Source organism: Peromyscus leucopus, chromosome 9, assembly GCF_004664715.2.
Source record: "Peromyscus leucopus breed LL Stock chromosome 9, UCI_PerLeu_2.1, whole genome shotgun sequence".
Classification (NCBI taxonomy): domain Eukaryota; kingdom Metazoa; phylum Chordata; class Mammalia; order Rodentia; family Cricetidae; genus Peromyscus; species Peromyscus leucopus.
The window spans coordinates 89,715,941-89,742,134 of record NC_051070.1 but is presented as its reverse complement, the minus strand read 5'-3'; the positions used below and the strand labels follow the sequence as shown (position 1 = coordinate 89,742,134).

The window sequence follows — 26,194 nt, the reverse complement described above, 5'->3', positions numbered from 1 at the left end:
ATTGTGTATTTGAACTATAGAACAGATAGTAAAGATTCCAAAATCAACTAAATGAACAGATTATCACTTTACACACACACACACACACACACACACACACACACACACACACACACACACGTATCTTTTGTGGCAACAGCTACAATGTCATTTACCATAAATGCTAAGTATAGTACAATTTTATTACTTACAGTTTTTAGATGGTACATGAACTCTAGATTTACTCATTCTACATACACGCTTTGTGTCCTCTGACCTACCCTACCCAGATCACCATTTTGTTAGTTCTGTGTCTTTGAATTGTTTTTATTAATGTGGATTGTAGAACGTTTCTTCCTTTGTATGGCTTCTTTAACTTAGTGCAGGCTTCTCCGAGCTCAATCTGTGGCAAAAACTAGATCTCATTCTTTCTTGGGGCCAGAGCAGATGCGCCTGTAAGACACTTAGGTCGTTTCTGCATTTTGGCTGTTGTGCGCAATGCTCAGAGAACACTGGAGCCACTTCACATAGTGCTCATCTTCTTTCTGGGGAGATGTATGCCCAGCAGGGGTTTTATAATTCTTAGAAACTTGAATACTGTTTTCCATATGGTTGTATTAGTCTATAATCCAATGTATAGTGAGTTGTCCATCTGTCTGTCTTTCTTTCTGTCTTCCTTCCTTCCTAAGACGGGGTGTTGCAATGCAGCCCTTAAATGCACTGTAGACTAGGCTGGCCTCTAACTTGCATTCATTCTCCTTTCAAGTGCTGGGGTTACAGCCATGCTGTTCCATGCCAGCAAGAGTTCCTAGTCTTCCTTACCAACATTTGTCATTCCTTGGTTTTTTTTAAAGCCACCCTAATTGGTAGGAGGTGGTATTTTATAAGAGAATTGATAACAACACTGAGTACCTTTTCATATATCTGCTGATCATTTTTGTCATACTTGAAGATATATTTTGCCCACTTTTTAGAGTTCTTTATAAATTTTGGATGATAGCTGCTAGAGATGGGATTTGTACCATCTGTCTTGACAAATGAGGACATGCTCAGGGATGTCCATAAATTGTCTCAATCACACTGCTGATAAAGGGTAAAACTGCATCTTTTGGAGAGGAAGCTGTGCATAAATAAGCAGGTAGGCCATCAGTACTGGGCACCTTTTAATGACAAGTTACTCTATTAGCATCAGATTTCAAGAGGGTAATAAAGAAGCCATTCAGCTTTGAGGCAGGCAAGCTTTACATGTTCATCTATTTTAAGTTTAAAAATAGAAATTCAGGCTTGGTACTTGAATTCTATCCCTGAAAATGATGGCTTCCTAAGAAAAACTTAATGGTTTTTATATGAAATATGATTATGAGGATATATACTCTTCCTCCTTTCTCTAATGAGCTCAAAAGAGAAACTCCCATTTGCCTGTAGCATAGAGATTTTTATGAGCATTTTACTCAGAATGCCTATTTACTATCACAGAAGTCAGGAGTAATGTTCACAACAAAGGAGGCTTTGTTTAGGCTTACATTGTTGCATTAGAAATGAGCCAGCAGTCCAATGAGACTTATCACCCCTTCAAGTTTCAATATACATTATTGCCAAGTACATTTTTATTTTTAAAGCTCAGCATAAGGGGAAGCAGATTAGCAATTGGGTTTAGTCTATACAAAAGAAGTCTGAAACTGTCGTGAGTTTTATTATGCTTTGTTCAAGGAAATGGAAGTATGACCCTGTAAACAGATTCAGGATATAGAGTTAAGATGGACAGAGCATCAGAATCTAACCACTATGCAGAGATTAATTTATCTAGTATTCTATTTCCCCATGCTTATCTCCAAACCTTTATTTCCATATTTTAAAAATGAGAACAATATATGCCTGTATTCTCAAAGGACATGACAGGCACAGCTGATGATACAGTTTGTTTAGAGGTTTCAAAGAGATCAAAGGCAGGAAAAACTCCCGAATATAGACATGGAATTAGGAGTAATAACTCATCTTGAAAGATTAAACAATTAAATTCTATTTTTTTTCTCTTTTTCTTTTTCGAGGCAGAAGCTCATGTAGCCCAGGGTGAACTTGAGCTTGCTACACCAAGGATGACCTTGAACTCCTGATCTTCCTGCCTCTCCCTCCCCAAGTGCTGAGATTACAGGCATGTGTCACTATCAGTTTTAGGTGGTACTGAGGATTAAACCCGGGGCTTCAAACATGCTAGGCAAGCACTCTATCAACTGCACTACAGTCCCAGATCCAAGAGCAACTTCTGAATTCAGCAGGCTTTCTGCCACAGGCATGCACTGTCTGTTAAATTGAGACAAATCCCTTCACAATGGTAATTTGGTTTCCAGTAGTGATATAACTAATTTTTCTGGATTCCTGACTGCTCTGCCCCTGGGACCCCCAGTAGTGGCCACCATAAAAGGTGTCTATTGATCACCTGGCATTCTTTAACTGACAACCTCCTGGTTGCCCCTAGCAATGGCCAACTTTGGGCCCCAAAGAAAACTGGTAATCTCCTTCTCTATCTCTTTTCTGCCCTGTAACTACCCCAGCTTATAGGAATAAGGCAGGGTGGCTCTTAGAGACCCCTCTGCAGGTCCCCCCATAAAGATTCGCAGAGTCTTAAGCTGCTTGCTCCATTGTCCGTCTGTCCTTCTCACTGGTAGATTTTGTTATTTATTATTATAACTGTTTCAGATAGTATCTCGTGGAGTACAGACTAGACTTGGTAGCTGATGATAATCTTGAATTCTTGATCCTTCAGCTTCCGTCTCCCAAATTCTAGAGATTATCTAGATATAGAAAACTATCTAGATAGAAAGATATGAGTATCTAGATATAGAAAGGTCTAAGAATATCTAGATATAAAGATATAAGACTATCTAGATAGAAAGGTATAAGATTATCTAAATATAAAGGTAAAACATTATCTAGATATAAAGGCATAAGATTATCTACATATAAAGGGAAAAGATTATCTAGATATAAAGATGAATATCTAGATATATATAAAGATGTGAAAATCTATATATAATCTCTCTCTATATATGATTATCTAGATATATAGGTAAAAGATTATCTAGATATAAAGATATAAAAGTATATAGATATAAAATGAGCATCTAGATATAAAAGTATAAGATTATTTAGATATAAAGGAATTGGTAATACTGTTTTTGAATTAGATTAGTTACTTTCAAATCAATTAAAAATTAGAGTGTTGTACAGTTGTAGTAGTAGTAAAAACAAAACAAAATGATGCCAACTTTGGGTAGTCTTCTAGCCTGGCTTCGGAGAGACCCTGAGATGCCCTGTTCCATATCAGTCACTGTGTTCTATCTGGAGAAGAACATGTATCTCTTGGTTGAGTCTAATGGTCCCCAGTTTTCCCACACCGATGAGCCCTGGGACAAACCTTGGTGGGGAGCGGCCTCTGTTAAATGATAGTAATGAAATACTGACTCATCCAACCAAGGATCATTTCAACCCCAAATGTCTTCCGTTTCCACATGCCAATCAGAATGGCCCCTGCTGCTGGCTAATGTGAACACATACACTCCAGGTCTCAGCTTAAGCTTCTCAATCTTGCTGTTATCCCATCTTGGGTCCTGAAGCTGGAGCAAAATGCCGCAGAACAAGAAGTTCCTACTGACTGGCACACAGTCACACACTGTCACCCAGACTAGGGGTTCAACCACAGGCTGTTCTTTCTTAATTAAAAACTCATTCATCTGACATCCAGAGGCATCCTCATTGGTTTTCATCATGTAGGCTCCATGTGCACAGAATAATTTTTCTTTAAGACCCAGCTAATTCTGAAATGTACGTATGCATAAGGTCTAAGCAGAAACATGTAATTCTGTTTTTAAGTGTGCTTTCCCATCTCCTATATAGACTCTTAATGGAGAAGGACTGAAGGATGCAAAGAATGAGAGGCTTAAATCCTCTCTGTAGGAGGGACCTAAACAGGCTCGCCTTTCTCGTCTCGCTGTGCACCTGACTATGGAAAGGAAACACTATTAGCACTTAGTTGAGACCCATTCCTCTGATGTGGTGTGATGGGACACATAGTAAAAGAATTAAAAGCATGGACTTTGGACAGGCAGATGGTATAAATCTAATAATAATAAGTCTAATTATTACTGCATGCTCTTGGACAAGGTCATTACTTCAGTTTCTCCAGCTGTAAATAGTTAATTCATACAAGGTAAACATAGTCACATATGCCATAAATGTAATAAGATACTTATTTTCTGAAAGAGCCATGCAGAGGCTAAGAAGTCAGTCTGAAGTCATATTAAGGAGTTTACTAAAAGGCTGTTTTCAAAGCCTTTACCCAGTCCAGTGTGACTGAAGAGCAGTATAAACAGTATTAGGGAATCACATACTACAAAAATGCCCTTCTTAGCATACACAGACACAAAAGTCATGGCAAGGTATCGAAGTAAATTATGTCTGTGGCCTCGTGGGCTCGTTAATATACAGCAGCTGTACTCTACTCACCAGGCTCTGGTTGTCTGGCAGCATGACAATGATCTGTGCGTTATGATCCCAAATCATCCTCCAGAAATCTTTCGTAGTGTGTGGCAGAGGGTGCTGGGTTATAATGAATTCATTGCTTCTGTAATAGCCCTTTAGTTAGAGAGAGGAAGAATTAGGGACTGTGTATGTGTCGCTACAACTCTGTAGTAGTAAAATACATTCATGTATCAAGGCAGCATTATTTTGGCTTCACTAAAAACATTGAGAAAGGCATTCAGTACATTTGGCTAATTTTAAGTTGTACTTCTGTGAGCATTGTGCAGACAATTTTCTCTCCACACGCAATTCACTGCAAGTCACCCCTGCTGTTTTTACTTAACAGCAATTTAAACATTTATTTAAAAGCTAGTTGGGTGAATTAACAATAAAATTAATTCCTTAAGAAGCATTTTCCTTAATTTAGATATTTTTGTATTCCCACCCTTTAGGCATCTTTTGTTAAAAGTTTCAAGCACAGAGATTTCTATCCTTTTGATGTTACACATTGAGAAATTATTTCAAAAATGAAATCAGTCACGGGGTGGTATGTACTCCTTAATCATAAATACAGCCAATTAAACTGAAAGGTGTTAGCGGTTGACTCTCACCATGATGTAAGAAGCATTAATGTAATCTGTTCCTTTCATTCCGGGCAGCGGAGCCAGTCCCACTCGAGCACGCTCAGCTGTCACACGGAAAGAAACAATAACACCACATTTGCCTCATTGTTCAAAGGAACCAGCAATTCCTCCTAGGAGTTACTTGGGGAATGGCATGACTCCCTGGCTCCTTTCTAACACTGACATATTTAAGCAAGCTTAAGTGTTATCTGGTGAGGAGGGCATAAAATGAGAATTTCCCTGGGTACTCAGGACAGACACTGTAGCATAAAAATGGAACTGTAGGAAAGGCTTTCATAGTCTATTAGAGTATGAACTTGGAAACGTGTTGCAGATAACCTGACCCTGGTTTATTACATTTCTATAGTCACACCAATATACTGTACTTTGTTCTTCTCCTCCTACCCCTTAATGTCTTCTCTCCACAGAGGATGTAGAGAGCAGTGATCTTTTCAATAGACAGAGCTAGCCAATGATCAACAAATGCCCGTGTTTATAAGGTGTACAAAATGTTCTCTGCTGTGTCCTCAGTTATGTATACAAAGGTTACTACAAACCAGTAGGGCCCAGTCCTCAACAGTTAATTTAATGATACAGTTCTAAATAATCTAAGTAGTCCAGATTAATCTAAGACCCCAAAGTCTAAATGCCGCAGGGATAGTAGCTTTATCATCATTTTTCAAGTTGAAATATAGTGGCATTTTGAGGCAAATCAAAACCAGGTTTCATGTCAGAGAGGTCAAGTGACTTGCTGATGTCCAAACCCACTGCTTCTATTTATTGGCCTCAAACTGCTTTCACTGAAGAGACTGTACCACGTCTCTATGGATAACTGTTGTGTCCTTACACAACACATCAAATCTAGTTTAAAAATGCTCACCCAGTGAACCGCTATGTTAATGTCTCACCTGGAACAACGGAGGAGTTCCTGTTCTTCTCCTTGTTACACTCCTTCTGGGCACTGAAGCATTCCACATACTTTGCATTACACTGTGTGATCAGCTGAAAAGGAACAGCATTTGGGGCATTATTTGAGGGTACAATCACTGGTGCCTGCTTGAAACTCTGGAAGAATGTCAATCACCAGCCAGACTATTAAGCAATAAAAATACTTTTGTACCCCAACAGAACACTCATGTTTCACTCGTGGCCCTTCTCTTGGTCTTTGACTTGTGTTAAGGCCCTCAGAGTCTGGACTGAAGGTACTGTGCACGTGGCATCCACTGAATTGTGGAGTTTTCTGTGTATGCCACTCTATTGGGAATTTCCTATAATTCTTCAATAGCATATAGAATCAAATCTATACTGCAATATTACTTAATTTAATTAAGATCTAACCATACCTCTTGAAGATAAAAAGACCCGGACTGAGTCTCTGCACATTTCTGTTGATGGCAGGCGATTTATCTTACAGCCCAGTAGTGTTAGTCTTCTTGTTTATGTGACCAGGCCGAACAAGCTGCTTTTTGTGTTGTTTTAATGTTTTCCAGTCTTTGACAGTTTCATACATGTCTATAGTACATTTTTGGTCGCTTTCACCCCCTGTGGCCCTCTTATTACCCTCCCAGTGCTGTCAACTCTTGTCTTCTTCACAACAAATCCCCTTATTTGTGCGTTTCCAAGTTCATACTCTAATAGACTATGAAAGCCTTTCCTACAGTTCCATTTTTATGCTACAGTGTCTGTCCTGAGTACCCAGGGAAATTTTCATTTTATGCCCTCCTCACCAGATAAAACAATCAGTGTGACCTGCGTAAGTATAGACAACTTACCAGTGCCTACAGCACAGAAGAAAATGTCAGTGCTATGTGTACAGTACACAGTGTGATTAGCTGAAATGATAGCAGGGATTCTATGTGCACGAAATGCAGCAGAAGAATCTCTCCACATGCTTTCTTGCCACTGTCCTGGGCCTTAGAGCGTATTTTTCATTTTTGAGTTTCTGCAAATGGCTGGTGCCTTAAAAGAACCAGTTGCCTGGCTTCTTTCCAAGTTTTGAAAAGGCTGGCTTGTTCAGTGAGTTCTTTGAAAAGTATACACAAAGAAACACAGATCAAGAGGTAACACTTGGGAGCAGCCTGTCTGTCTGCCTGTCTGTCATCTATGTATCTTTAATACATATAATTAGATATCTTGGGGAAAGGAATCATAGCATGATGGTAACTTTATATATCTTTTGTGTATGAAACAATGATTTCATGGTATGGAAATTCTCTTTATGACATCATGTAGGTGATCAGAAAGGTTTAGATTCTGAAGCATTTTTGATTTTAGATTTTTAATGTAGAGATGATTCTCTGATTCTATTTTTGGACTACATGTAAACAGTTTTTCATTTGTATCAAGATAGACAAAATGAGGTGAATTTGTTCATTTTTTGTTTTCACATTCAAACTTTCCCTAAATTCTGAAATCTTCAAATATATCAGAAATGTAAAACAAAGGAAACTTTAAAAAATTGGTATGTACTATTTTGTGATAACCCATTTTTCACTTTCAAAGCAATACTGTGCCATCTAATTACCTCAAGTAATTTCACAATAGTTACGCTGTTGAGAGGAGAACTGGAAATTCGAAATTGGTGCTATGATTGAACTCAGTAAAATTAATTTGTTTTTCATTTCATAGCACTTGGTATAATTTGTCTGAATGTCTCTCTCATTTCTTCAGCTGAGATTCCAATGAGGATTTCAGAGTCGAGGGCAAGTTTTTCCATGAAAACTTTAACTGCAATCAGCTTTCCATTGTGATATGGAGTGAGGAGATTACATGCAGAATGATGCACACACATGAGAGGCTAAGAAAAAGGGAAGCACCCAATCACCGGGAAGACAGTGTCTGAAAGTGACAGCTAATGACTTCAATAGTCCTCACCTCCAACTACTCCCAAGTCTTAACTACCGCTAGCCTTCCTGTTCCATTGAAGTAAGTTAAGCTTATCTCTACTACTTAGAAACTCCTTTTTTTTAGTTTCCCAATTGCCTTCTGTATCGATTTTTCAAAGAAGTGTATTTTGATCACAATATGTACATGGTCACTCCCCCTCCTGCCTTCTCTTTCTGACAGGTTCTCACTCTAAAGCACAGGCCGATCTTGAACTTGTGATTCTTCTGCCTCAGCCTGAGTGCTGGGATTACAGGCACGTGCTACCACTCCTGGATCAAATAACCATCCTCAATAAAAGTATTATTGAATATTTCTGGGGAAAAAAGGAAAACAGTGTTTTGGGGGCTTGAAAACTGACTGAAAGTCTTATGTCAATGGGCTAGAGGATGGTGTCTACATTCAGATAAAGCCATCAACAACTCAGAAGAAAATAAAGCACTATGCCGCATCTACGTGATCAAAACTTCCCTTCACATTACAGTAATCATTTCCGCATCTAGAGGAATATAAAGACGACGTGACCCCAAGTCAGGGCATTTCCTAATAAAGACACTGTCCAGAGCCTCACCTTGAACTGCTTTTCCAGCCGCGTCTTTCCTCCTACTCCTGGGATGAGGATGCTGTTAACATAGCTGTGCAGCTGACTAGAAGATACTTCAGTCTCCTTTCCGAGAATGGCTTCCAACAAGGCATCGTGAATGAAAATGTACTGCTCCTGAAAGGTTCCAGTGGCGGTCACTGAGGGGATAGCTGCCCATTCATAAAGTTGAGTTTTCATCACCACTGCTCTAAGGAAGGACCTACAGTGCGTTTCCCAAGCATTTGTAGCTAGATAGTGACCCCAATATTCACTTGCTGATCTGCTGTAATTTGCTTTGGAACAGAAGCCTATGCTGACTTTAGCTCTGTGTTTCTCCACCATGTCTAGAGCAGGTGGTTTGGTAATAACCCAGAGCTACAAACACATGTTCAATGCAGGACTTAAGAACCAACTTTTCCCATGTGTTTGCCAGCGAGCATGCTTAACTCGCTGTGATCTGGAGCATGACTTGGTATAACTGTAACTGATTCCTGAGTGTCTAGACATTAAGACAGTGACAGAAAGCTGTGGTCCAGAAAGAGCATTATCCTCAGAAATCTCAAGTGCAAGCCCATATATTCCTTCAAGTTCTAAGGGAATGAATCTTTCTCCTCAGCTTGCTTTAACCTGCTGGGCTGTCCCGACAGCCACTCCTTACCTCAGTCTGGACGAGGTAGTTGCGCTGTGTCCTGATGTGCTTCAGGAAGCCCAGGACATTGACTGTGCTTTTGTCTTTTATCTGTTGCAGCATGCTGTCTATTACGATGTAGGTGCCTGTCCTGCCCACACCAGCACTGGAAGAGATGAAAGCACTCAGCTAGTACTTTTAGCCACTGACCAAAAAAAAAAAAAAGTGCAAGCTCATGCCTGAAGAAATGTCCCATGCTGCACAGCCCACTACAAGTGACACAGGCTGTCCATACAGATAGCACCTGAGCGCTTCCCACCATCTAGTCTTGATGCAGAGCACAGAACGCCTTCGCACCCTAGGACAACAAATGCGACAGAGTTGCCATCTCGGCTTTCCCTGCAGCTCGGACCAAGGAATGGAGCTGGAGGTGCCCTGCGGCAGCCATCGCCACCCCCGAAGCAGTCAGCTGAGGCCTGGGCAGGCAGCTCCTCCTTGCACTTGGTTCGATGGTCCTCTTTTTGACTCTGGAAACTTAGCCTTTGACTAAAATCCCTTTTCTGTACGACTCTCTCAGCCTGCCTCTGCTTCATGCAACTAAGAAGTCAACCAATGTTGTTAGCAGTAGAAAATTCTATGACAGGGCATTTTCCTTTTAGTAAAGGAGAATGCTATGCCCAGAAGATTTGGCTTCATGTAGTTATGTTCCTAATTCCTATTTTAAAAGATATCCAAGAAGATCGGACAGCTGTAGTACTGAATGGCAAGCTTATTTTGGCAGAATGCTTCCGGGAGGTTCCTCACCGAGCACAACACAGGCAGTCTGGCAGACCTATTTCCACTGGCGGTTGCAAAATGGATTAGCAAAAAGGGAGAGTTCCCACAAGGCTCTAAACATGGACTGTGTCTCAGCTTCTGCAAATGTCCTGTTTTGTTAAAGCATGTTATAAGAACTCCCCCACAGAAATGCTTAGACAATGCTGTGCAGCTATGCGCCCTTACCTACAGGAAACGGGACTGGATGCTAAAGCAGGGGAGTCAGGCGTACACTCAGAAGTGAAGCACACAGTAAAGACATTCAAACAACCACCTCAAGTTGTTTTAGTTTGTTCACAGAAAATAGGATTTTTTTCTAGAGTTTTTGTTCATAGAAAATATGAACTTTCTCAAGAGTTTTTGTAAGAGGTAGTTTATGCAGCATATATAAGTTAGAAATTAAAAGAACCATTTTATACATGTCATAAATATTATTATTTAGAGGGTTCCCTCATTAAATCTACTTAGAGAAAGGTTAGAATCTCTGCTATGAACTCTTTCATGTATAATCCAATTTTCTTAAGTGGAGCCTACAATTTCCCTATAAAAGCTGAATATTTAGTCAGAGAGTTTTTTCCTCAAAGCTACAGATTTCTTCTTGTTTACTTTTTTTTCCAGATGATGTTTTCATGTGACTTAAGTCCAGTTATTCATAATTGCACCAAGTTTACTTACCCCAGCACAAGGAGAGGACATTGGCCACAGGAACCCTCTCTATGTCTTGTTGGAGCACAGGCTGAGTTCACACAGCTCAGACCCCCAGCTGCATCTCCCTCTGCACGCTGCCCTCCCTGCAGGGCACCAATGTGGGGCTCGAACCCCCACCCTCACTCCCTCTGCACGCTGCCCTACCTGCAGTGCACCAACACCGGGCCCATGTCTGGTATCCGGGCTGCGGATGATCTCCGCACAAAGGTCAGCACGGGGAGCGTGTATTCAGGAACTCCCATGTCAGGCCACTGTGTGTAGTGATACTGGATCACTGTCCTCTCGTTCTGACGACCCTTGGGGTTTCCCTTCTGGCCCTGTAGAAAAGTGTAAAAGGCACCTTGAACGCCGAGGGTTAGCTCCTGGTTAAGAACAGTACAAAGCTGTCAGGAAACATGACCTTTGGTCTCAATCCTTAAACTACTGCTTTGGGGATAAATTATTTCCTGTTTGTGACCGACTTTCATGTGACCACGTGGCAACATCCACATCTCTCAGAAGAGAAGAATAAAATGGTCCCAAGAATGAACATTTAACAACTCCAGGCTTTTGGACTTGGAATAATCCAAAGAGCCTTGAACTCTCCCGTGAAGCCTGCTTCCGCCGACTTGATGCCCAACGGTGTGCTTCGTTTTCATCTGCCATTTCCGCTTCCTCTCCACTGCTCAGTCTGGGCACCCGAGCCAGGGGTCCTTCCTGCCACACATTCTCCAAGAATCTAGGGGAAGCTGGAAGTGTAAAGGAACCTGTGGCTCTAGAGCCCCGGCCACGCCTTAGTTCTCTGTCACTCTCACAAGCGACTTTTACAGAGTGCTTTCCGTTTAGGAGCAAACTTTTTACAATCTCACTCACCCAAGTAGATGACTTGCTCTGCATTGGTCAAACCCAGAACACCCTGAGTTCCTACTGCTTTCTCTCTCTCACTGAGGCTCTTGTCAAAGAAGGTAACGGCCTGCTTAAATACTTGAAGGACGCCTAGGAGTTCTCTAAATTTGAGAATGATTACTGATTGGCTTGGACCACCCAGAGGCTGAACAATAAAGAACACACAGTGCTTCTGACTTAAAACAGCGCAGCTGGTGCTAAACATAAGCACACTGAGGAAGGACTGTTTGTCCTGGACTCTGGGTGGGCTTCAGAGCTGAGTGGATGCGAATTCTTCTAAGGCAAGGAGGCCACGCCACTTGACTACATTCTCTGAGATGCCCATGGAGATCAACGGCACAGCTTCAGAAAACTGTCAGACACAAGACTGTCACAACTGTGCTTTCCAAACAGTGCTGTGGTGACTCCCGTTGTGACGGGATTTGAGGGGGAAAAACTGAGATAACTTGAAAGCGGCATTCCCGCACCGTGATTCTCAGAATACTACTAGTTTATAGAAAAAGATGTTATGGTTAAGTCCCATGAACTCAAACACTATGGTCACTTGTGTTCACTGTCCATTTCTAAAGAGGGGACATATTATGTGGCAGCACTTTCCATTCTTACTCAACAGCAGAACGTGAGTTTTAAGTAACTGTCTTGCAGGACCAGAAGTCCTTGGGACAGTCTTCGGGAAACGCTGCATTGAAGACGTCAGGAACTTGGAGATAAAAAGCAAAGCCAGCAAACGGGTGCCACTGGACCTGCAGTGTCCTCCACCTCAGGTGACACATTCCAAGCCTGGTCTGTGAGGCGAAAAGAGCCCCTAGCAGCCCTCATGCACTTTGCCAATACCTTTCACATGATACCCAGACATCAGGCAGAAGAGGTACAGGGCTGGAGAGCTAAGGGGCAGAGCCCTGGGTTGGCTTCCTAGCACCATGTAAACCTGGGATGGCAGTGCAAGCCTGTAATCCAGCACTCAGGAAGTGCGGATGGGAAGGCTAACTCAATGATCTCAGCTACACGGCCAGTTTGAGGCTAGTGTGAGCTACATTTTTTTTTTTTTGAGATCCTGCCTAAAAAAAAAGAAAAAAGGTGAAAATTGTCCTAAAGGCCTGCATTCACCTCACAGCTTCCCAGTGCACACACACCTTTTTCACTTTCGTATTTCTGACTGAAAAACGACGAACAGTATAGCAGGCATGTACTTTTGTGCTCTTCAGTGTGACAATAATGTTTCCATACTCCTCACTATTCTCCATTGGCCAATACTGATCACATTTTCTCTGCAAAAAGGAGAAAGGATTTTCAAACAACAGTATTAAGATACAGATATTATTGTATTATTATTATTATTTACTAAAAAAAGAAAGGTATGGGCTGAAATGCTAAAAGGCTAGTGTGACCTCTGAAGTGGTTCATGACCTGGGATATGTTTGCCTAACATTATCTGAGAAATGGGTCAATATTTATGATCAACACACACACACATACACACACACACACACACACACACACACACACACACACACGACAGAGATAGCATGCTTAAGAGGGAACCTTGTACAAAATACGAGTAGAATGTGATAGAGAATAGTTTTAAGCACCATCTGGGCTGGGCTTACAGAGGCTAGGCTGGGAATCTCTGTGTTATAAGACCAGGTCACCACCAGCAAAACCGGACACCACGGACAATGAATCTGAGACTTAGTCTTTATTTTAGCCTCAGTCAGCACCATCTCCACAAGCTAAAAGCACAGCATATTCAACTCCACTCTTCATGATGGTCAATGGGGTCAGCCTCTGCTTTCCTTTGCTTCTTTCTTACACATACATTTCCCAACTTCCATAGTTCCTGCCGTCTCTTATTCCTGTGCATTCTTTTCTCATCAGCCTGTTTCTCACCTCAAATATGAGCTTCTGCAAAACTTCCATACTAGAGGGTGCATTCATTTGTCTCACTGAACCCCTAAAACACACCCGTTATCATATTAATTTGCACTTGCCATGCCTTAGCTCTTTCAGAGAACACGAGCAATCCCACGTGGAGAGGTCTGTTCTTTACACCTGGACGGATGCCTTTCCTACAGCACGTGCCTAATTCACTTTCATTCACAAAGTGCAAAGAGTGAAGTAAGAGGCTCTTACCCTCCCCTTTTCCACAAGGTTTGTGATCATAATGATGATGCCTGTATTCTGTTCCCAGATCATCCTCCAGAAATCTTCAAATGTCGACTTTAAGGGTCCCTGGGTGGCGATGTAGGCTTTCGCTTTGTTGTAACCCTTCAAAGACGACACAGCACAGAGTGAGAGGAAAGTGGTTTTACAGAGACCAGTTAATAACTCAAGCACCTTCCAGCAGGCCATGTTTTAGGGACACTTCTGTGCAGTGCTAAAACACACCCCACCTCTGTCACAGTCCTCAATTTCCCGGAACAAGTGTAAGAAGCTTTCTTACTCACATCGACATAGTTGGCATTGATGTAGTCGCTGTGCTTAGAGTCTTTTCCTGGTAAAGGTCTCAACTTCACCCTACTGTGATCATCTACAGAGAATAAAAGACAAAACAAAGTGGAGAATAAAAACAGCAACAACTGGCTGCATCCTTAACACAAGGCGAAGTGCTGACAGCTACTGAGGACAGCTTCCAAGCCACTCCAACACTGCAGGGCTGCTGCTATCCCAGGGAGGGCCCGAGGAGCACAGAGCACAGCCTGTGCTAGTTCTTATAAAACTGCTACAAGTTTTACAATACTCCCAAATTTCATTTTTCTATTTCAAAAGCAAACTTAAGGGCTTTTGATTATCCATTCCTCCATCCTCTTCCTAGTACAATAAATTGAGAGAGGGTGGGGGATAAGAATACACATGAACAAGAACACAGGAACTCATGAGGTTGTGTGGGTAAGGACGTTGGGAATTTGGGAGAGAAAAAAGATATGATCAAAATATATTGTATGAAAAAAATTTGAACAATGTTTTTATAAAATGACTTTCTATGAAGTTCATAATGTGTGTAGAGTGCTTCACTGCTCTGGAAGGATGGATTCTAGCCATCTTTCCAGAACCAAGGGATTGGAAAGAATAAGAACTTTTCCTAAATCGTGATTCTGGCACATTCAGGATCTGACCTTACTGGTTTCTGTAACAATTCTTCAGTGTCCTTTGCTATACTGAGTCATGAACAAAGGGGCAGATGAATGTGACAGGCAATATGCACAGAATATGAGTGGCTAAAACACAAAACCCAGCTCTCTGAACTTGTGAAGCAGAGATGATGGTTTTCCAGCAAAATACTTCCAGCGGGGCATGGCGGCCCTCAGGAGGCAGAAGCAGGCAGATCCTTGTGAGTTTGAGACCAGCCTGGTCTGCACAGCAAGTTCTAAGCCAGACAGGGCTACACAAAGGGACCCTGTCTAAACAAACAACATCATACAAATGCTGCACTGATTTTCTGCCCCATTTTGCCACCTACTTTCCGATTGCTGCACGTGGAGGAAGGCATTATGTGTGCCCTTGCCCGACTCACATGGTGAAAGGGTATGTCTACAGACAGAGGCTCCCACTCAAAGGCTGGTGACCCTTGACTGGGTCAACCAACAGATACTGTTAAATCGATCCGTGCGAGAAAAGAAGAGAAGGGAAAGACTTTTTTGCACCATTTCACCTCCTCCTCTTACTCATTCATATAAATGAAACCAACAGTCCTACTCAAAAACAAGGTGGTCTTTTAGAAATTAGGACAAATAAAACTATCTCTGATCATACATGATATAACCAAATATATATAAGCCCAAGAGGTTCACAAAAATAATCTTTTAGAATAAATGGGTCTAACATGGCTGCATGAAATATAATCAATATATAAAAATTGACTACTTCTTTAATACTGAACATTTTCATTTGCAACAAGCATCAAAAAGAATAAATAGGATGGGCAGAGAGATGGCTCAGTGGTTGAGAGCACTTACTGCTCTTTTTTGTTGTTGTTGTTGTTTGTTTTTCAATACAGGGTTTCTCTAAGGTAGCTTTGGTACCTTTCCTGGAACTCATGCTGTAGCCCAGGCTGGCCCTGAACTCACAGAGACCCGCCTGCCTCTGCCTCCGTGTGCTGGGATTAAAGGTGTGAGTGACCACCGCCCAGCTCGCTTACTGCTCTTGTGGAGGACTGGGGTTCCATCCCAAGTACCTATAAGGTGGCTAACAACTGTCTGTGACTCCAGTTCCAAGGGGATCTGATGCCCTCTTCTGGCCTCTGTGAGCACTGCATGTACATGGTTCATCCATGCAGGCAAACAACCATACTCATATAAATAAATCTCAAAAATAAAAAAATAAAAAAAAAGGCCCAACACAATAAAACAGGAATAGATTTCACAAAGGAAGCAAAAGTTTGTGCAATGCCAGTGTAAAACAAAGTTGAAAGAAATATGAAGGCCTAGGTGGAAAGACATCCACCTTTGCAGCCCCAAGACAATATTAAAATGGCAGTGGTTCCCAAGTTCATTTCACGTTCAGTACAATCCTCATCAGAATCCTGGCTCCATATCAAGTAGTAAGAGTCTAGTTGATGCGAAAATTCCTATGAAAATGCAGGGGGCTGAGACAGCCTGAACAGGAGAATCTTAGTTTCCAATTTCAAACTTTGCCACGAAGTTGCCAATAATTACGGCAGCACAGTGCTGGCAACAGATCTGACACAGACATCACCAGAAATAGAATCCAGGATCCAGAGCAACTCCTTACCTTACAGTACGATGCCTGTGAATAAAGTACTAAGCCATTTCAATGGGGAGCCTTAGATCTTGAGCCACAGTACAAGTAGATATCCACATGTAACAGAGTGAAGACTAGCTCCCACCTCAGAACACATAAAAAAGTCATCAAAGTGGACCAGAGACCTAACAGGAGTGCTGAAACCATAAAACTTTAAAGACAAGAACACAGGAGTAAACTTGGTATGGCCTTCCTTTCTAAGAACACCACCACCACCAAAAAACAGGTCAAGTTGGATACTGACAGATTTTAGAGGACACCATTACGAAAACTAAAAGATAATGCAAAGAATGAGCAGGAATGTAGGGACTCCCACAACATATAAAGTTCAACGGTAAAGAGATAAAATTCAGCTGAGAAAAAGTGGAAGAGATTTTCCCAAAGAAGATACACAGGCGGCCAAGGAGCACATGAGACAGACTGAGCCCACTGACCACTCAGGCAGGCAATCACTAGAGAAATGTACATCGGTGCCTCCCATCTCAGGCTTCAAAAGACTCTGTCCACAAAACAAAACAGGATGCTTCTGTAAAAACTCAGAGCCACTGGACCTCTCCTTCACTGCCGGGGAGAATGGAGCTCAGCACGGGCACTTTGGAAGAAGCCTGTCAGCTCTCCTAAATGTTGAACACAGGCTCATTCATAAGCCAGCAACTCCACTCTTATGTATGCACCCACGAAAGTAGAAAACAGATCTACATAAAGCCTTGTCTGTGAATATTTCTAACAGCATTATTCTTAATAGCCTCAAGTTTATAAAACCCAAACTTCTATCAAATGGTAAATGGATAATCAAAATATCATGTATTTATGTTATGGAGTATTAAAAGTGAATGGATTCACTGATACATAGTACAACATGGAGGAACTCTAAAAAGATGCTAAGTGGAGAAGCCAGACACAAAGGCTTCACATGTATGATTCCATCCACAGGGACTGTCCAGAAAATCCAAATCCTGAGAGGTAGAAAGTAGTAACTAATTTCAGGGGAGAAGGGTGTTAGTTAACAGTTATTGAGTTTCTTATTGCTAGAGATACTAGAAAATTAGATTGTGGTTATGACATCATCCCTGAATAAATCTACTGAACTGTATACTTTAAATTACACGTAGATATGGTGATATTTTATCTGTGCTCTAATAAAATTTATCTGGGAATCAGAGGACAGAGACAGCCACTAGATTAGACATAGGGGCCAGGCAGTGGTGGCACATGCCTTTAATTCTATCACTCAGGAGGCAGAGATCCATCAAGATCTCTGTGAGTTCAAGGCCACACTAGGAACAGAGCCAGGTGTGGTGGCACACACCTTTAATCCCAGGACTCGAGATCTCATGTCTTGCTTGGGAAAGACACATGCCTTTAACCCCGGGAAATGATGGCAGGAAGCAAAAAGGTATATAAGGTGTGAGGTCCAGGAACTAGAGGCTTTTCAGCTTTTAGGCTTTTAGCAGTAGTTCAGCTGAGATCCATTTGGGTGAAGACTCAGAAGCTTTCAGTCTGAGGATTCGTGGAAACAGAACTGGATGAGAAGTTGTCCAGGTGAGGTTGGCTGTAGCTTGTTCTGTTTCTCTGATCTTTCAGAATTCACCCCAATACCTGGCTCCCAGGATTTTTATTAATACCCTTTAAGATTTGTGTTACACATAGATGATCTCATTAACATTTTATTAAAAAAATCTTTATAGCAATATTCAAACTTTAAGTGGTCCAATCTAAAGTCCTCAGATAAACTATTCTGTGTAATATGGTTTTTATTATAGTACATGTTAGCCATGAAATTGGTCCCTCCATTTTCCACAGCACCATGTAGTTATAATTTTAAACTATTTTAAAGTTGGGCTTATTTGACTCCGTTTTCCAAATTTGTATTAAAAAGACTTTCCTCTCACTGGTTAAAAACAATGTCGATAGCCATATTACATTCATACTTTGGCTCCCAAGATCTGATATGCATCACCTCCTGTGAAAATACAAAAGCCCAGAACAGTTTCTTTTAGTCACTTTATTAACCTCTCTGAGTTGTGACAAAGAAAGACCACAGAGGCAAAAAATGCCCCACATCGCATCTGCCTTGTGATATATTAGCTTTCAAGCACCAGCCTTTCTTGGTATTCTGCCTCTGACTGTTTGGCTTTTATGCAGCATGAAGGTTTAATTTTCTCACAGTCGAAGATTGTTTAAAGCTTATTACTCACATGCTAAAATGTTGATGTATCTGTTTTTGTGCTTGTTATCTGGATGATTGGAATGTTCTGCAGTGATGTTCATATCAGCTGTACAGCGCTGGACTTCCTAAAAGAGAAAACCAACAAAGTGTTAGACACACTAGAAACTAAAAGGAACTGCCACCATGTATCGTGCTGTTCTGTCAGCACAGGCTACATGCATGACAGTGGCCCTCTAAGATCACACTGTCACTGAATTCACATTGCCTAGTGACAGGGAAGCTATAGGACATTTCAGCGCACACTCTGCTGCTGAAGCACGATGAAGTAAACAGACCTAGAGTGCAGCCAGTCATATAAAGTGCAGGACATTACAGAGGACAAGGTTTAATACCGCCATTTTACAGGGCCCCGGCACTTGATTAAGCAATACTATAAAGCAGTATGTCCTTTTATACAAAAAATGACCTCAATACTCATGCTTCCTGTGTATCTCGACTATACCACGAGGTCATGTTGAATGAATGGCCTAGACTAAGTTTGTCTAAGTTCACTTTATGGCATTTGTATTAGGATGAAACCACCCAATGGGGGCAATTCTTATTATCTGACCTCATCTTACGTGGTATGACTCCTCCCCTCCTCTACATATACACAGACAGAGCTATCTGCTCAGCCCCTTCCAGTGATATCATGTCCTCGAACTCAATCCAATCTGAGGACTGCTGCAATCATAACAAGCATATGGATAATGTGAATTAGGTATGGCTTCATTCTTTACTAATTCGTCATTCGTCTACTTTATTCCAAGTTTTGACCTGGTGTGGGAGTAGTACAAAACAATCTCTTTTGGAGTGCTGAGATACAAAAGAATATCTCTTTTTAAATAAATCACAATCTACAAGAAAAAAAAAAAAAGACTGTTAGCCAAATGTGATCAACAGAAAAGAGGCCTGAAAAAAATATGGGAACAAAAATAGAGGAACTGAGGGAGGCTTAAAATAGGACATGGCAATTCACTTGAGTCTTAAAGGATACACAGAAATTTTCAAGAAGGACAATACACCAGGATTTGCAATATGCTTGTGGGCTGCATGGCCTCGGTTCATAGTCAGAACCCTACACACTAAAGAGTCTGTCGGACACGATGGTCATGTTTAGCCGACTAATTATCTTGACTGGCTCAGATACAGCTGGTCCTGATTAAGTGTTGGTGGACTCTAGTTTTAGTCAACTGAACTTTCACAGGAGAAACAGCGGTATCAGAAGTAGCTCTGTACCACTTCCTCAGCCCCAGATATAAACCTTATCTATTAGCTCAATATGAGGCCGCTGAAAAGCTGAATTCTACCCTGGATGCTTCGCACACACAGAAATACTGGAGCTAAGTAGGAAAGGAAGCCATTAGCAGTGTATAGCTGCTACTAAGAGCAGGAGTAAAGTCGCAAGACTACTGGGGATGTTTTACACATGACAGATTATTTTGTTCCACAAAGCAGCTGCGTGACATTTATGAATGTTTCTACAGCAGTTACATTAAGGACAGTGAACACAAAGAACCTCAAAGTACTTCCTAGCAAGGAGTCCCTTCTCCACAAAGAACTCTGTAGTAAAGTAATTTATGGTATAAAAATGAAGGGTTATGATCGGTTCATATTACTGAGTCTCCAATGCCTGGAAGCTCATATTTATTTTTTCATAACTGAAGGTCTTCCCAGCTGTCCCTGAAGAAAAGACCCCAAAGGCACCAACCCGACCCACATCTTCCGGAGAAAGTGTTTGACGACTCTCACCTGTTTCCTACCCCTACTATGTGTGCTAAGTTCTGCTCTCTCCTGTTCTAGTGTATGATTCAGTTTTTCGAACAGTACTTTAAAGGGCTGTAAGGCTGCCTTTGGCTCTTTAAAATGACAAAAAAAAAGTGTGAGTACATGATTATGAGTCTGCTATCTTGACAATGGTAAGAACATGGTAATGCTGATCATAGTTGGGGTATTGGAACCTGCCTTTTGGAATTGCCTTAAAAGTGTGAGGCCAGTTTAAGGCAAAACATTTCACAAATGGTTCTGTATCCTGAATAGCATTAATTCACTCTATACACAAATCCTAGATATGCCTCAACACTCTGTTACTCCCGGATAAAAGCCTTTTGGGCAGGTACTGAGATGATCAGATATTTTATACTGAGAAATTTTAGCCTTGAGTTCTTTAGTTTGAGATTCATTTCAACTGTTGATTTTTTTTCCTCTCTCCTGCTATATGGATATGAAACCCTAGCATGAACTGAGGCTGGCCCTCAGCTACAATATAATGACTGAGGCTGCTTATGTAAAGCAGTCATTCAAGACAGCCAATCAAATCCTTTGTTACCTAAAAAACGGTGGTCTGATGTACTGCCTCCATTTTGTGTTTCCAATTACATGAATGGCGTAAAACAAAGGAAAGCCGTAAGTAACGCTAAATCTGATTTTTCAGAATTCATGGGGTCTGGCTAAGGTCTTGAGATTTTGTGGATAATAATGTCATCTGTAAGTCCTTACAATATGGCTTGCCTCATTCAGATGCTGATAATATCATTTGATCCTGGAATGATCCTTTTCTCTACCAGACCTGACATTTCAAAGTTAATGTGATTTTAATGGGTGGTAAAGCCTTTTAAAGTGGCCCTCGCTGATGGTGCATACATAGGAAACTTACCTATTAGCACTCTGATGAGAAGTGTAAGTCTGTTTGTATTTTACTGTCTATATAATAAATCTAGAATTCTCCAAGTGGATATTCTGATACTGACAGGTACACAACCACAGGGGAGGGGCCAAGAGAAGGTAAGAGGCTTAAACGAAAAAAAATAGTTAAAAAGATAACATGAAAATATTAACATTTGGTATCACCAGAATTCTTGGCAGATGTAATAGGCCGATTCTCCTCCTGCTTGGAGTTGTTGAGGGGAGTGGTGGTCTGGAGAGCATGGGAACATCTGGAGAGCATGGGAAGGCCTGCCAGCCTACCTTTCTGTGGCCTCATTCAAACGAATACTATCCACACATCTGTCAGACTACTCAACAAAGAACCCTGGGAGAAAATATTTGGACCTGGTGTGTTCAGAGGACTAAGCTACAGACAATGAGATGCATTAGGTCATGAGTAGTCCAGAGCTGGTACAATGTCCAACAGAGTTGGTCCTCAACAGAGACGTGTTATGGTATGCCTTTCCTCTTCCGCCTTCTTGTCCTTGGCCATCCATTGCTTTCCACCATTGCTGTGCAGGACTCCAGTAGGCAGGAACCTTTAGGTGGATTCCAAATGACTCTGCCAACCTTTCAGGGTCTTAGCTTCTACCAGAGCCTGTTCTAATCTTAGTCTTAAACACATGCTTTTCAGAAAGGAGGCCTGTTTTCCTGTTCTAGGCCTTAGTGCCTTTTATCTCTCCACTCCCACAATCCAAATCCACGGTCTTTGCAACCAGTAGCTGCCCTTTCCCACTGTCCCGCAGCTGGTCTGCAACATAAAATCCTTTCAGGCAGAAATTTATGAAACTGCCCCACCTCCTTTACAAAAGGCCCAAATGAAACAGCTCTTTTCTTGATAACGTGGATTTCAAACACGTTCGCACAGTCTGCCACACGCTCAGAAGCTCTTCAGAGTCATTTCTGGCATCCTCTGGTAGTCACTGTGCAGCAGTACATCTCCTTCTGGGGACTTTCCTGTTCCACATTATCAGCAGTCACCAAATTCTCTGTTCATGAGACAAACAATGGGGCCACTAGTCCCCATGCGCGGGGCTCAGGTGGACAAAGCTTTGTGCTCTTAATTTAAGAGGAACAACCAGCAGCCCACATTTAGATCAGCGGTTAATTGGAGGAGAGGTCATCCCCCAAAGGACTATGTCAAGGGCCGTGGACCTCCGACTTCATCTCTGTCAGCCTTTCACCTTCTGATCCTCCAACCCCCGTGTACTAGTTTGTGGAGCATTGCAGCCTTCTCCTTAAGGTGCCAGCACTGTACTTTAGCAAGCCTTCCGCATTATGATGGTGGGGGCAGGGAAAGGGGCTTCTAATATTTAAAAAAATAACCAAGCCTCTCTGGGAGGCCACTGTCCAGAAAGCCCAGAGAACTAGTCCATTCAGGTAGTCAGAGGAATGGAACCAGGAAACACGAGTCTAAAATGAGAACTGATGTCTGCCACTGGCTGCAGAAACGTTGAGGCACAATGCCACCAGCTTTGCAGACTGTTCACATCTATCTGACAAAGACAAAACACTGTTTTTCAGCATCACCTCTAGACAAAAACTCAAAGACTCAAAACTGCTCCTCCAGTAGGCTGTTCCCATCCCCTCTTAAGCAACAACATTCTTCAAATACGACAGTAACTCACTCTACTTTTATATCCCAAGACTGAAAAATCAAATGGGGGAAGGGGGATCGTCACTGGGATACCCAGGGACAACCTACACCGTGGTAAAGCACCGATTTTGCTTGACCTTATTTTCTCTCTTTTTCTTTCCTTCCTTCCTTCCTTCCTTCCTTCCTTCCTTCCTTCCTTCCTTCCTTCCTTCCTTCCTTCCTTCTTTCCTCCCTCCCTCCCTCCTTTTTTCTTTCTTTCTTTCTTTCTTTCTTTCTTTCTTTCTTTCTTTCTTTCTTTCTTTCTTTCTTTCTTTCTTTCTTTCTTTCTTTCTTTCTTTTTCTTTCCTTCCTTCCTTCCTCCCTCCCTCCCTCCCTCCCTCCCTCCCTTCTTTCTTTCTTTCTTTTTTTCTTTTTTTTTCCCCGAGACAGGGTTTCTCTGTGTAGCTTTGTGCCTTTCCTGGAACTCGCTTTGGAGACCAGGCTGGCCTGGCTCTGCCTCCCGAGTGCTGGGATTAAAGGCATGCGCCACCACCGCCCGGCTTGACCTTATTTTCTAGTACCACCAGACTGAGCTCTTTCGGGGAGGGATTCTAATTCATCTTTGTATGGAGAGGGACTAGTTGATACTATTTATTTTACCTTGTCTCACTAACTACAAGCTTGAGTGGTATTCTTGAGAAGATCAGTGATTTGATTAACTTTAGGCTTCTGTTCAGATGTTGAGTAAGATTTCTATAAGCCACATTTGGGGCTAAAAAGGCTGTATGATAGAAAGACCATGTACTACTCACAGACTATGTGTAGGAGCGGACCCCTTAACACCTCATTTTATTTTTTTGCCAAGGTACAGACGCATGGCACTAAAGAGCAAACCTGTTTATTCTTCTTGACTCCAGCTCATTACTAGACACTTCTTCCCGGAGTCTGGAAGGCACTGGGGTTAACCATAGGGCATGGAGTTTGACAGTGCTGGTCTCAAGCTCTGCGGCCATGTTTCAAACCTTGGCCACCTAATATCGTGGTTTTCTTATGGATAAAGTTTCCTTAACTTTAAAGGGAGGTCAGTGAGAAATGAGATCAAACAGAGGGGTGACGTAATCCACTGTGCTAAGTGCTGGCCATGGTTATTTCACACAAGTGGGTAGAAATCTGTGGAGGAGCTTACTACCCTCTAACCCTAAGAGAGGATTTATTTTAATTATTTAATTATTCTTCACACTACATAAGGTCTCCTTCCCTGCCCTTCCTTCCATGGCCAGCTACTACCTCTGCTTATTAAATAACTTTCCTTTCTCACATGGCTTGTTACTATCTTTCTCTTTTAGTAAAGTTACCAAGAAGGAATAATGCTTTTGTTTAAAAATACTTCAAAGTTTTGCTCAATTTTAGAGGTCACAGTACACTGGTGAGTTCCTGCTCTGTCACCTTCTCCCCTTTATGTCGTTCGTTGCTTTACTATTTTTTTCAGAATTCTTCCAATTTGAAGTAACTTCAGCTTCCAGTTCTCCCCAGGAGGAGCCAAGAGACGGTGACAGAAACGTAGTGGCTGCTCCTACTCAGCTTCCCCATCCCCTCCCATTAACGACCAGCTCATGGTACTGATGCTGCAAAGTTCAGTAGAGGCCATTAAACTGTTAACCCACACACAGTATTAATAATTTTAGGATAGAAACAGGACACAAATAAATGCCAGGATTTGTTCACAGGCATGATTTTGATATAGCAAAGCCCATCTTTAAGTCAGATCAAGTATACAGAGGTGTAGCTGATTATTTTGAATAATTAAATGGTGTCAAAACCAGCTGTGATGAATAGCACTGAGGTCTCAAATCATAAATAATTGAGAAACCAGAGATGCATTTGATCATCCTGATCCAATTCTGTTCTCTAGAGGATAACTGTTTGTCTTGAATACCATCAACATGGTTAAATGCCTCAATATTCTTGCTCAGTCATCCAGCCAACAGTCAATTGAACTAAATCACTTTAACGCCACACACATTTGCTGTCCTCATGAATACAAAATGTTTGACTTAAGCCGTGTTCTTTGTCACGGAATAGGCACCTTTTTGGGCCAGCATACAATAGCAGTATTAAATACTTAACAAGCTTTTGTTCATTTTCACAAAATGTAAGTTCTTTCTCTCTCCTACCTTTGCTACCACTTTTCTCAATAAGCCCAAACCAAACCAAAAACCAAAAAGAAACAAAAACATTGTAAAACTAACAACAACAACAAAATCCTCAGAGAAAGATTTAACTTGAGATGTCAGTATAATTGCCTTTCTGATGACCTTTGGGGATTCCAAATTTGCATAGAGACAGGGGTTCTGGTCCCATTTTTCTCATTGTTCATGCAAGATAATTGCACCTCAGAGCTGTATGTGTCCATCGTGGTCCCCAAGTGCTTCCTTCCCATTACTGTATTTGAGCCACATAACCAATTGTGTGAAGAGGGAGTCAAGAAAGGATCTTCCCCATCATTTCCATTAAACAGTAGAAATGGAAAGAGAAAGAACCCCACTCACCCCTACAGCTAGAAGACAGCTGAGCTGCCATAAAGTGTGCCCTGCTCCACACAGCCCCCGCTGCCAGGGATGCGCCTCAGTGAAGAAAAGGGCAGTCTGTTTAATGGCTCCTCATTGACACCCTGTCACTGCTGAACTGGCACAGAACCCAGAGCTGGCAGAATGGGACATGCCAACTTCTCTACCTTGTTCCCTACACACCAGCTCTTAAAATCAGAAGGCTGCGCTAACCCACGTCTTCTCTCCAAGGATTAGTACACACACAAACAACAACAGTCAATTAATAATTAACCCAGCGTTTTTGTAGATGTTTATTTCTTAATCTAACAACTTTATAATGCGGGTGACATTAGCACCATCTTTTTAAGGATGAGGAAACTGGGGATCAGAGACGAAGCGATTGGCCTTATGAAGCTCACTTCTGGCAGAGCCAGCACTTTCTCTGATGCCAAACCTCCTGTCTCTACTATACCATGCGCATCCAGAAATGCCATGGAATCGGGGAGCTCGGCTGTGTGCTCCTGCTTAGGATCAAGACGAAGAACCAACAAACCTAGCCCACTAACCGCGCTCTTCTAACCACTACATCCACTCTTCCACAGATGTGCACACGCAAGACAGGCGGAACGAACCCCCTCTCTACAACGGATTCGGGAAGTGTTTATGAAAACCATCAATGAAAAGAGAAAGACAGCTCTGGTTGGCAGAGTTCTTGTTCTGATATGCTTAGAATAAACGCAGTCCCCGCTGTCAAAAATCCTTACGAGATCAAA

At 41.8% G+C, this 26,194-nt stretch overlaps 1 protein-coding gene across 4 annotated transcripts in view; it reads right to left on the bottom strand.

Annotated features, from left to right (window-relative positions):
* Nucleotides 1–26,194, bottom strand: part of Ptprg (protein tyrosine phosphatase receptor type G) — a 695,461-nt gene that overhangs the window by 17,682 nt on the left and 651,585 nt on the right. For all 4 annotated transcript variants that reach the window (XM_028880550.2, XM_028880551.2, XM_028880552.2 and 1 more), the window contains 10 exons: nt 18,580–18,676; nt 14,068–14,150; nt 13,754–13,888; nt 12,757–12,891; nt 10,883–11,055; nt 9,245–9,380; nt 8,575–8,721; nt 6,029–6,122; nt 5,109–5,185; nt 4,483–4,611 (listed from right to left, as the gene is read on the bottom strand). In XM_028880550.2, coding sequence (XP_028736383.1) covers nt 4,483–4,611; nt 5,109–5,185; nt 6,029–6,122; nt 8,575–8,721; nt 9,245–9,380; nt 10,883–11,055; nt 12,757–12,891; nt 13,754–13,888; nt 14,068–14,150; nt 18,580–18,676 — 1,206 coding nt within the window. The remainder of the gene's footprint in view (nt 1–4,482; nt 4,612–5,108; nt 5,186–6,028; nt 6,123–8,574; nt 8,722–9,244; nt 9,381–10,882; nt 11,056–12,756; nt 12,892–13,753; nt 13,889–14,067; nt 14,151–18,579; nt 18,677–26,194) is intronic.